We start from the raw sequence: 12,190 nt of genomic DNA, 5'->3' as shown, positions 1-12,190 counted from the left end.
AACTCGTTCGGCAGGCTTTACCGATTTCGCGAAAACATTTTTAAACAGATGCCACAAAATCCACGTATTTAGCTTCTACTTAAAAAGGATTTAAAATTCTTTTCCATGCAAAATCTTCTTAGACGCTCTTCTAATTCCAGCAGAGCTCAGAAGAGCATCATGAACGTTTCTCGCCTTCTGTGGTCTCCAAGAGATATTTCTGAGTATGTAGGTTAAGGGACGGGGGCAGGGACAGCTGCAAAAAATGAAAGCATGGCGGCTCTGTTGGGAAACGGCTCTTTGCCGACGGTTACATTCACGGTTCAGACAGCACGATGACATGTACTTATGGTTTTACGTGTACAGTCTGTTGTGATATATGGACAACATTCTTTCCTTTTACGGTCGGTGTGTGTGAGTGTGTGTGTGAGAGAGAGAGATTCTTCAGTCTATGTATGTCCTCAAAAGGCGACTGTGTGGACGTACTTCGTGCTTCAGACGTTGAATAACATATTTAGGTGATGTATGATAACTCCACACGACATCTTTACTCAACTACTACGCCCTTTGCGCGTGAGGAAAATGTAGATCTTCCAGACCAGTATAAATGTGTTCATATTAACATGGCTCTTTAACAAAGAAAGATTGTCACTACGAAATCCCTACGTTTTATGTTCGAGGAAAACAAAGCAAGTCAGATTTATCTTTCGTCATTGAAAAATGTACATGGTGTCTACTTCTACATGTTTACCTATTAATCTTCTTCCAAGCTCTTCACGTCCACCCACTCACACACAGGCAGGTACGCGCGCGCGCACACACACACACACGTTGGGGTAAAATCTACTCCTTCTAATGGCAGACATTTCCCATTTGTTTATTTTACGAAATAAACCGAACTGTAAAGCTCGTCAAAGCATTTTTGTAGCCAGTACACTACCAAGAGCGCCGACTACTGGGAATGGTCTCTCCACCATGTCAAGATAGATGTAAATGAGGACTGATGACAAGAAGACAAACAGTTATGTCTTCGCGGCGTATAGATGATTAAGACATTTCCTGACTCGCATTAACGAAAATAGAGAATGTGGCAGACGACGAAGGTGTCCAGGACCTAAAGATTCTGAGCAAGGTCGTCTGTGGAAGCCAAAACACGACTGAAGGACTTCCCAAATAGGCGTGAGAATGTTTGCTGTGAGCCAGAAATGGAGATGGCAGACAAATACATTTTCAGCAATTAAAGCGTCTTTATGCATGTTCAGTCATGAGTAGGGGAATAAAGTATCACAGTGACTACTGAAACAAGAGAGAATGGATTTCACGACATAGTCTACCCCTTTCACGAAGAACTTAAAGCCCTTCAAGTAATATATAAAAGATAATGAAGAAAGAAATTAAATTACTAACACCAAACAGCACAGCATACAGAATTATTTAAGAAAATGCTGTCACTCGCGAAATGCTTTCTTTGCAAAAATTCGTTTAGACGGGATAGGCTGTTAAATATAATTATAGCTTTAGGCCTCTCCTTGTACCAATAAATAAAAGACACTAGATATATAATATATGGTTACGTGTGTATCAAATGTTACAGGAGAGGTGAAGGGGTCAAACAACGAAGTCAATGAAGGAAAAGTAGTTTAAGAAACGATTAGAGAAAGGCTATGTGGATACATACAACAGAAAATAAATTACTATGCTCTAAAGGCGCTTTTGTTCTGACGACCATTAGAAAAGCGTCGTTGTTGGTTACAGGTGTCAACAGAATATCTTTCCAAGTGTCTGTAGCTGCTGCGTTGCTAGACAGACTTTAAACAGTGTACAGTCGTTCCTGTTACTAGGCTGCATGATGACTGGGCAGCCTAAGCAACGAGTGGTGAGCTGGTAAACTAATGAAAGAATTAAGATTTTATACTAAGCCTTCTGTCAACTTCAGGTTCACTGTCAGCAGAAAAGTTGTTATCGGCTACTAGTTTGTTTAGTGGTCGGTGTTGAGTGAGTGAGCGAGCAAAGTACTGGAACGAATCGATATGCGAGTAAGAGCCCATTAACTTGCCATCCCTTTCTCTAACTTACTCATTTCAGATCTTGTCAAAATAAAAAATAAAAACAAACAAACAAAACCAAAATAACTTAACAGTTTACACTGTTATGCAGAGTTGTATAATGCAGCTTTAAATTACTGTTTTGTTACACGAATATTTGTTAATTACCCTTAACAACAATCAAAGCACAGGAGATATGACCAACATTAACCTTCAGAATGTTGAAACACCATCTTTGTGTCTCACAGAGAGTGAGGGCACGCGCACTGAGACCTCACCCCTAGTTCGCATAGTTTCAGCTGGCATGCGCTGTTGCCTCATATTATTGTTTCCCTCTGTGATATACAACTTTTCACCCTCTGGACGGTCTTGTAACCAGAATATAAAATTTGTAATAATCTTCAAGAAGGCTTTGTCACGCATATGTGTACCTCGACATGGAAGTGAAACTAGATAATATAAATAGGTAGTAATTTTCTTCCGTTATGATTAAGTCGTAAAATTTTATGACTAAAACGTAAGTGGGCGAGAGAGCAGGTCAGAAAACTGTGTAAAGCGACTGTGTGGTTTTCACTTGACTTTAATTTAATGATTGTGCTGATTTCACCTTATCCAACTCATTAAAAACGACAGATAACGGGTACCAATGAGATACGAGTGAGTACAATCAATCCACATTCAACATGCATTCACCGATGTGGAGACATTTTGCTGTGTTTTTAAGGAAACAAAGCATATCAACTGTTTATGCACACATGCATGTTGACATTTAGATAATTTAAGTTGTGTGACAAACTTTATGTCCTTGACACTGCAGCAAATGTCATAAAAGTTCTTTGGAGATTGCAAGATGATCGTTTCTGTTCCCCACCCTCACCGCTTTATTTCCGTGTGTACCCATAGAGATCCCGATAATTGCTGTTTTTCGCTCTCCACTATTACTCTATTACATGCATGATTTCACAGCTGCCGTCTGTAAAAGAGGGCATAAGGGCCAAAGAGAGCTTGGCTTCACCATTCAATACACGCTAAGTATATACCTCTAATTAACAGCCTAGCGTAAGGTACACAGAACAGGTGGCGCCCTACATCTGCCACGGCTTGTGTGCAATAAAATACCTGTCTGATAATTTTGATTTGAAGGTTCTTAGTTTTCATACGCTGACACGATAATATCCTGCACAAAGTAAAGAATTCCCATAGTCCCAATGTCCAAGGGCATTGAGCATATATATGTGATTCTGTGTCTAAGGCACGCCGTGTGAAAGGTGTAGCCACACCCTTTCCTTCTGCCCCCTTAACCTTCGCTGAGAAATCAGGTAATCAGTCATGCTGGATGGGGACAAGGAGAGAGTTTTCTAGCACACAAACCTTAGCAAATCTCGAACCTTGACCTTCTACCCCACAGTTGCGCGTCCTAATCACCATTAGCTACAAAGCACAGCAGAAACTCTTTAATAAAAAAAAAAAGCCTGACTCAATTTTCAAAAAAAAAAAAAACAAGAAAAAAATTGTACATGTTATGTCCTACTAGGACATTTGTATTTTATCTGTTGCTGTCTTCAAACGTCCAAACTGGTAAACATATATAGGTATTTATTACAAAATTATTATTACTCAATCAAATGTGGAAGGAGTTTGAAAACTTTATTTTCCCTAATACGAGATCGTAAGATTTTATCCTAATAAGAGCACTTTTTCAAGTTATGTGTAAATACTGGAATGATAATGGCAGAAACCTTGGTGAATATTTGTCAAATCGATAGTGTTCCCCTTCCCCAGCCCCTTACTTAAACCCTCGGGGTAAAGATAACACGAACGGAAATCCCCCTATTTCAAGACCTCTAATGGCTTCAGTTTTCACATGATGATCGGCCGAAAGAAGTGCTCAGCACGCCGCACGCTCAACCTTTATCCTCGAACAAAACGTTTCTCTAGTTCATCCATCCGCAAGGAAAGAGGGTTGCGAGGAGAGGGGGGGGGGAGTAAAAGGTAGTTTGCTTTTAGCAGCGCCAGCGAAAGAGCTCTTATAGAGAAGTACAGTAATTTCTGCGTGGTACCTGGTGTGTAACCTGAAGAGTATAGGTTTTGAAAACTGGGTTGTTCCATTTACATCTATCATTTATAAAGAAAGACTTACGGATCTACATTGTTAACGAGGTAAACGAGGTAAGTCATCTGAAACGATATACGCCATGTTCTCTGTGCAGATCCGTGTGAGCATTTGCTCGAGTTTTACAATGATCCTCTGCAATAGCAAGAGAGAAAGGAATTTTTCATTTTCCAGACAGACCACGATCGACCTCAGGGATGGAACATACAGAGGCGTCTCGAAAACACTTTTGTTTCATCTTAGCAGTACATCGCAACAAAGACGTTTTAAACGTTTTTCAAACTGTATGAAGGAATCATCTATTCTAAAAGTGCTACAGCACAGATATAACTGTGGACTGCCAGATTCGTAAAGTGTCTTGGAAAGAAAAATTACACGATGGAGGATTAAATAAACCACGAATGGTCACATGACCCGATGACCTGCTGCTTCACTGTTGCGTTTCTCTCCGCAAAGAGAAGAGAGTCCAAGAAACAGACAGCTGAATTCATGGACATAACGCACAAAAGAGAAAGTAAAGACAAGAATTATATATATAAACCGAAGCAGGAGAAAACAAAACAAATAAAACCATCTGTAATCGATACTATGTTTTTAAATATGAAGGAACACGTATCAGAGAGATGGAGCAGGCAGAGAAGCGTGTTGCTCGCGAGGTCATGTGAAGCGAGCGCACCTCGCCTTACAGGCCGTATTAGGTCATGTTACGCACGACCAGCACAAACAACCACACCTGTATTTTCCTCACTTCGGGTCAACCTGGTGACGCAGGCAGTGGAGCTTTACCTGTTTATTGCTATAGCTAAGGGCACGAAGGGCTTTGGCAGTTTTCAACAACGCGCAACTTGCTTTCATTCTGTAATGCTTAGTGACATGGACTGCCGGGTCGTCCGTGCACCGCAAAAAAGAAAGAAGGAAAAACAACTAAGGTATTCTTTGTAGCAAAGCTAGCTGGCTCCCATCGAAAACTCGACACACAAAAGGCTTTTAAAGCAAGCAACAGACAGTAAACTGGATCAGAGTTTATTTATCAAGCCGAAGTAACATTACCAGGAATGACAACAACATAAGTTGTTGCTGTAAACAAGTTCGAGAACGTTTTGCCCTCCCTCGGCTAGCATAGTTCCAGTGAGAGAACAAACTTGCACTTGCTGGCATCAGACTGACATGTTTTCGGGAAGGGGATAGCACTAAGTACAAAACAGGAGAACACAACAGATGAAAGGAAGTCACGAACCTGTTTTCATTGTTAAGGGATACGCGAACGTGTTATCGCTTACTTCCTATCTACAGCAGACATTTCCATCTGCATCTCTGTCAGACCACTCGCATATTGTCATTTCACCAGCTGCGCAGGTCAGGAGAATGAAGTCGAGAGATTTCATGCTCCGCCTGACAGGGTCGTAAAAAGATATTGCAGAGGAACATTTTCTCTTGCTGCCACAAGACTGAAATGCCGAAAGTTCGACAAGATGCTTATCAACAATGGAGCAGAAACTGGTTTAGGAAAAATGGAAAAACATAGGTGGGGGTAGGCCAAAGGTTAAAAACAAAAACACTCGTCCTATAGTTTAGCCATTCCCTTCACTCAAACAAAAATTATTGGCATGTTTTCTAGCTAAATCACTTTCGCTGTCATTCTGTCATCATACACAACACGTTAGCAGGTTTCAAAGTTGCACTGTGAATGAAGATTGCCTTTCATTGTGTGCAGGATTACAGCTTGCAGAGTGTGCGCATATTGCAAATGGCAGCTGATGTGCCGACGGAGGAATACGTGAACAGCAAACATCCAGAGAAAGTAAACCGTAAAGTGTGAGAACTGCCTTCACTAGCACTTCGGTGACACATGAAAGAATAGTTCAATGGCTTCATCTTCTCTTTCTCGACTTAATATTGCGCATGGGACTGCTGATAGTGACGGTCTATTTATCTGTTCATCCATCTGTCTTTCAGTTTGTACTTTGTCTCTTTCTATCGAGCTGGTTGTCGAACGTCAGATCTACGGATGTGAGGTATTTACTCATACGAAAACTAAATAATCTGTCAGGCATCCACCAACCCATCCATCCACCAACCATTCACTCAATGTAATTTTGTGTCGTTAGGAGCCCCCTAAAAGCATCAGCACTAAGTAAGCCCCAATAAATCTATTAATTGATTAAAGTTCGAGTACGAAAGTCGATCGAAAGAGGTTTTCAAGTGTTATGTAGATTCTGAACCTAGTCGAAAGTTAATTTAATTATAAAGATATCACTCGATAACTAATTAATCACGTACTCTTCCAAAGACAACGCACGTGACTTTAGAAAGGATATGAAATAAGACAAGGTATCTCACCCTCGTGCACTTCCGGAAAATCTTGGGTTCCAGGGAAGCTGAAGACGCGACGAGGCTTGGCCTTGCCGTCTTGCCCCGAAGGGTTACGCTTTCGTGGGGACAGTGGTGCTTCACAGTCTGGAGCCGGGCTCATTGCTTAGGAGACTGGCCCCAACGTGTACGAATGTACGAATCTAGTGGAGCAGTACTTTGCTGAGCGTGCTCAGAGTCGGCGGGAAAAAACCGTCTTTCGCTCAGGTGTGAAACAACTCTGGGCAGGTGCGCAGGTGCGAAAGCAGACGACGTTCCTTTGTAGCGATACTTTCCTCTAACAAACACGCTTTTCGGATCGTTGCTGGTTTTTTCACCGTCTGCTGCTCACTACCCTCACGATCTTTCGCGGACAGTTCACCAGAGAAAAGTGTGACTGCAGCTGTGCTACTATTTGTTTTTGCGACACAAGTCCACTGCTCAGTGCTCAACCACCCCGGACGTCATCGGTGTTTGCTGTGTCGTCAGAATACTCCGAGCGCAAAACACCCTTTCAAAAGTGGGTAGACACCCATGACGACGGGAGTGTGACCCAAAATAGCTATGGGCTTTATCAGTAGGGGTGGATCGGCCGTTTCCGTTGGGTGCGAGTACACTCAAATATGCCAGTGTATCAGTGAATGACTTTGGGAACGTCCAAAGAAATATTTAAAAAAAATATCGTGTGTGAGCGTAACCGATCACGTGATCTTATGTTGATTTCATGTTTACTGCGTCTTAATATATATATATATCATTTCAATATTTTATTTATTCTTCGCTGTTTTTATTCATTTCATTGTACCCTTTTTAACCGTTCTTATCGTCAGTCAATCTTTCTTTGATGCTGTACGCCTATGGGGATAAACCATGCTTTATGGCTTAAAGTTACTGACTACAATAAGAAATTCTAAGATTATTTAATTTTGAAAATGCTTTTAATTCTTTCAATGGAGAACGTGGTTTAGAGGTAATTACATACTGCCTTCAAGGACCGAATATCCGCGATGGTGGGTGGATTGCTAGAGGGGTCAGAGACTGTAGCAGCATGTAGAAAACACATCGGCAGGCAGGTGTGCTTGAGTCACGCTGCCGTCTCGGACAGAGCACCCTGAACACGCTGGGGTGGGTCACGGCATTCTACTTTGATCTCACCGCTTGTGTCGCGGTCCACTCCCTACGGTTATGTGGGAGGAGGGAGAGGAAGGCACGTGATACAAGCGCTGTGAACCACTTGAGCACGCTTTCTCCTTCAGCTGCGGCCGACTGTCGCTGTCATTTCTGTTAGGAAAAGGCTCGAAGTGACCTGCTGAATCATGTTTTGTCAATAGCACAGGCGGTACCAGTACCATAATATCAACACTTTATATGCAGCTGTTCGCTGACCTGCGACCTCGTGCTCTCTTTCTCTCACGAGATATGTCCAGGGGAAACAGAAAACACATTCCTACTAACAATAGTTATATGTTAAGTGTCCATGTGGAGTTTGCAAACACGAATATAAAGGTAATCAAAGGTCAATAAAAAGCTATATAACTCAGTTGGAGATGTAAAATGACAAATTTAAGGGAAAAACGCGCGTTAGATCCAGGGCTGCAATAGAGAGAACAAGAAAAGCAAACATAAAAATAGAGAGACAAAGGAAGAGAGGGCGATAAAAGAAGATAACAAAAAGAGAACGCAACAGAAATTAATATGCAGGTGCAACACATACAGAAACACGGGTAAAACAAAATTAAGCGAGTGAACAGGTGAAACATGTGGGTGTAGCCAAAGGGAAGGTGATATATATATATAGGTCCTTCAGTACAATTAAACCAGGATGGGTACAGTGAAAGAAGATCGGTGTGTGTGTGTGGGAGTAGTTGTGTGTGTGGGGGGATGAAATTGACTTTTTTACACCAAGCCAGCAACTAAGGCTATATCACGGCAAAGCATCCAACCCTGTAAACAGATACCACATGCAGAGAACGAGCAGTTTGCCGAGACGAGAGCTAAACCCCGGGCACCTAATCCTCTCTGGTGACGTGCTAACCCGTTGCTCCACCTGACTGAGCTGAAGGAAGAACAGGCGGGGATGTAAAGATGAAAGAATGAGATAGAAAATGCAAAAGGGAGAAAAATTAATAAAGAATTAGTTCATTATAATGTATTGATTTTCAGAATTTTTGGGGATACCCGCTCTGTCTGCTCCCTTCGTTTATAAAATTAAAAACACCTTTCAGTAAGGGAACCAACCTACCCCAAAACGGCAGCTGCATGGCAGATATCCGAATCAGAATTGCAACAGCGACAGCAGCAAGGGCCAGACGGCGAGGATTTGGCGAAGTAGTATCCTGCTGTACCATGGTTACCAAGTACAGACTATACAGGTTACGTATAGTCCCCATCAGCTTTACAGAATAGAGATGTCGAATCTACTTGCTGAGAAAGAGCAAAGTGGTCATCGCCAAGATAAGCATACGTGAAGAAATGGACTGGATGTTCCATGCAGTAACGAGCACTGTCAGCCACTGATCCCCATCCCCGACGACCAGTTTGATTGACCACCTTAACTGGTCCGTGTATTAGCATGACACTACTGATCTCAAACAGGTAAACAAGATTATTATTTGAAGATTTGTAGTAAAAGCTCTGTCATGTGATAACTAGCAATAGGGCTATAGTGTTGGTGCCGCACTTGTGCTTCCTCCACGAGACAGGCGGACGCGCTGGTAAGCAGACTGTCAGAAGGTGAAATGGGTAACTGTGGGAATGAGCTAGCGGTGAGTTATGTCGAGGACAGAGTAGTCGGCCTTTGGCGGCACTGAACCGTAGGATGGACAGAAGGCCAAGAAGTCTCGCCACCGCTTATCTCACCTGGAATCAGTAGGCCTGTGAACCGCGAACCGCTTACTTCACGACGGACATAGCGCAGGGTCAGGTCGGAATGCGGGACGTAGTTGTCGCTACATGAGATATGAGAAGGGAGAGCAGCGGTCAGAATACGCCCGGGTAGACCTAGAGCAGAAACAGACCAGTGCAGTAAAATGACTTTTTGGATTACTCCACTTTCTGACCTTTACATTTTCCCAAAGTGGAACAAGACAAGAAACGACAACTTTGTTGAGCCATTTTCCGGAAATACACCAAGTCGCAAAGTGCATGTGTCTTTCTTCTCGCCACTCTTTGTTATCTGTACTCTCGGCTTGATAAGCATGCCAGGCAATGTGACTCAGTAGTGTCTCAAACCTTTGCTATCATTGTGTCCTCGTTACCCCTTTGACTCTCAGCGGGAGAAAGTCTTTAATCCCGTCATTCAGAGCCCGGATTCGCACGTATCTTTTAAGCGGACTGCAGTGAGCTGATAAAGAATCTACCAGTCTTACTTGACCTGTAACGAAAAGTAGGTTTCATTTAGTATAGACTGAATTAAAGTTCGCTGGAGACATGTTGGCCTCTTTCCACTACAGTGAGAAAAAGATAAATGAAGAGAATCAGTGTCCTACGGCAACAGCCAATCAGCATTTAGCAATTCTCTCCGTGCCGTGCACGAGTCATTTTTCTGAAATCATGAAATGTCGACCGCATATAATTGAATTTTCTATGAGCTCGACGCTCTCTTTTCGCATCGTTTGTAACAAAAACATTTTCGTCTTTCGAGGTTTTAGGCATTTATTATCGGAAAAGCAGATAATACTAACTTTTCTCCAGCCTATTTTTAAATTTAAGGTTGAGACAGTTTACAACACAACAGTGATCTTTTCAGCCCGTCTTTTTACGTTCGCATATCTCAGTAAAGACAATTGAGTGACTAATGACCATCCGAGGAATGTGTACTGCATGCCAAACACCCTGATTGACCTCTACCCATGTCGTGGAGGGGAACCGCTTGACATCCGCTATCAGCCAGCTTGTTCGTTACTACAGTGTCAATTCAGGGTACTTGTTTAGCGGGTGAATACATCCAGTAAAATGTTTAAAGACATATTTTCAGTAACTGTTGGGTTTTCCTTTCCTTTCTGTTTGTCTTCATCTACCCTTATGCTCTACTTCATTGCGTATAATAAAGTTTTGCCATTCGAGACTTGCTTTCTTTTAATCGAGATTAACAAAAGTTTGACAGACAGGGTATAAATATTGGTTTGAATCTAACACTTCCGAAGACCTAACCTTTCGAACAGCACCGTCATCTTAATGTCTTTGTGCATAATATTGATTCTCACTGAAACCCAGCTTCCCTTCCATCTTTACCTCATGCTGAAGTGTGGGATGGTCATACAGGTAGGTGAAACAAAGTTGCTAAGAGAGAGAGAGAGGGGGTGACAGGACACTTCAAAGAACAAATATGTTTATATACATCCGGATAGAGCCTCGCAAGGAGTGTTTGTTATTAAACATATTTTGTATTATCATTAAGTGGCGAGGAAAACACCCAAGATGGCAGATCCGGCATAGTGACAGCACTTTGTTCCCATCAAAATCAACATCAACGTTTGTGATGCATCCATAACATCTGATCTCCACCCAAAACCCTCCCACTGAACTTTTCCATAATCCCATCAAAGAAACTTTTTTTTAAATTGTTTACTTTCCATCTCTGCATGACTATATAGATAAACAGACATGTATATAGATCAACTTTGACTGTAAGAAATTAAGAAATTGGTGCAGAAACAGACTACTTGTGAAAAAAATTTATTTTTTAAACTCTAAATGGAGGCGAGATCAATGCTCCATACACAAAAGACTATAAACAAACCGATCATTGCATCGGCAGACGACCATGACAAACATGAACGAAGTGGAAGGTCGTGGATGAGAAGTTGTGGAGTGAGCGGACCAGTTCATCCGATGAAAGTTATTTCTTAACTACATAGGTGTTGTTGCCGGATTTTTAAAGCTTGGAATGTAGACATTATTCGAAAACAAAGCAGAGACTTCCAGATGGTGGGGTCAGAAATAGCTACTATTATTCATACTTCTGTTATATATGCATAAGCCTTCTGCGCAGCTTGTGATTAATGCAGATTATCTATTCTATAATATCAAGTAGGCGGCAAAAACATACTTTAAATCATATTTTATACCAGAGTCCAACGAAAATGCACCTGGAAACATGGAAAAAAGGCTAGCTTGGCAGAAATTTAAGATTGACAAATCACAAAAGGGCTAAGGAATAAAAAAAAATTAATTACTGCTGAAAATCGGAAACAGAGAAAACAGAAAAACGGTTACATTTCTATAAAAGATATGCAATAAAAAAAAACAACAAACAAAAAGGGGGAAAATGATTCTCCATCACAGTATCCTTTACCTTTTCTGATGCTTTCAGATTTGCTGATGTCCCACTTGTTACAGTTCTGTCCATCCATATCATGCAACTCAGAAGAAAGATATTAAGACAGAAGATTTAAAAAAAATAAGTATCACCAGAACTCCTAAAAGCAATCGAGGACAGCGCCAGCCCTGCCTTCCAGAGGCTAACACCAAACAATCCTTTAAAGACTATAGCGATGACTGCGCCAAGAGCCCACCCGTGTCAAATTGATACGGCGTTCTGAAGATTTGTTGCAAGACCTGTTGCGAAAGGGGTACGCGAGCACCTCTTGAGCAGCCAGGTTTTCGAATCAGCGAGTTTACTCTCTGAAATAAAGTGTAGATAAATTAGATCGGGGACAAAAGAATTCTTACTGCCTTTAGAAAGGGAAAGGGGAAGTAACTG

General features: G+C 41.7%; 1 protein-coding gene across 6 annotated transcripts in view; it reads right to left on the bottom strand.

Moving 5' to 3' along the window:
* Positions 1 to 12,190, bottom strand: part of LOC112558729 — a 42,328-nt gene that overhangs the window by 18,121 nt on the left and 12,017 nt on the right. Inside the window, exon 1 of one of the 6 annotated variants that reach the window (XM_025229348.1) lies at positions 11,783 to 12,000. The exons of 4 other annotated variants lie outside the window; for them this stretch is intronic. In XM_025229348.1, coding sequence (XP_025085133.1) covers positions 11,783 to 11,840 — 58 coding nt within the window. In that variant the 5' untranslated portion in view covers positions 11,841 to 12,000. Of the gene's footprint in view, positions 1 to 6,477; positions 6,981 to 11,782; positions 12,001 to 12,190 lie in introns of those variants that run through there. One more of the 6 variants, XM_025229344.1, reaches the window with a different exon arrangement.

This window comes from Pomacea canaliculata, linkage group LG3 (assembly GCF_003073045.1).
Source record: "Pomacea canaliculata isolate SZHN2017 linkage group LG3, ASM307304v1, whole genome shotgun sequence".
NCBI classification, from domain to species: Eukaryota; Metazoa; Mollusca; class Gastropoda; order Architaenioglossa; family Ampullariidae; genus Pomacea; species Pomacea canaliculata.
The sequence above is the reverse complement of the archived record's forward strand: the minus strand, read 5'-3'. Positions and strand labels throughout refer to the sequence as shown.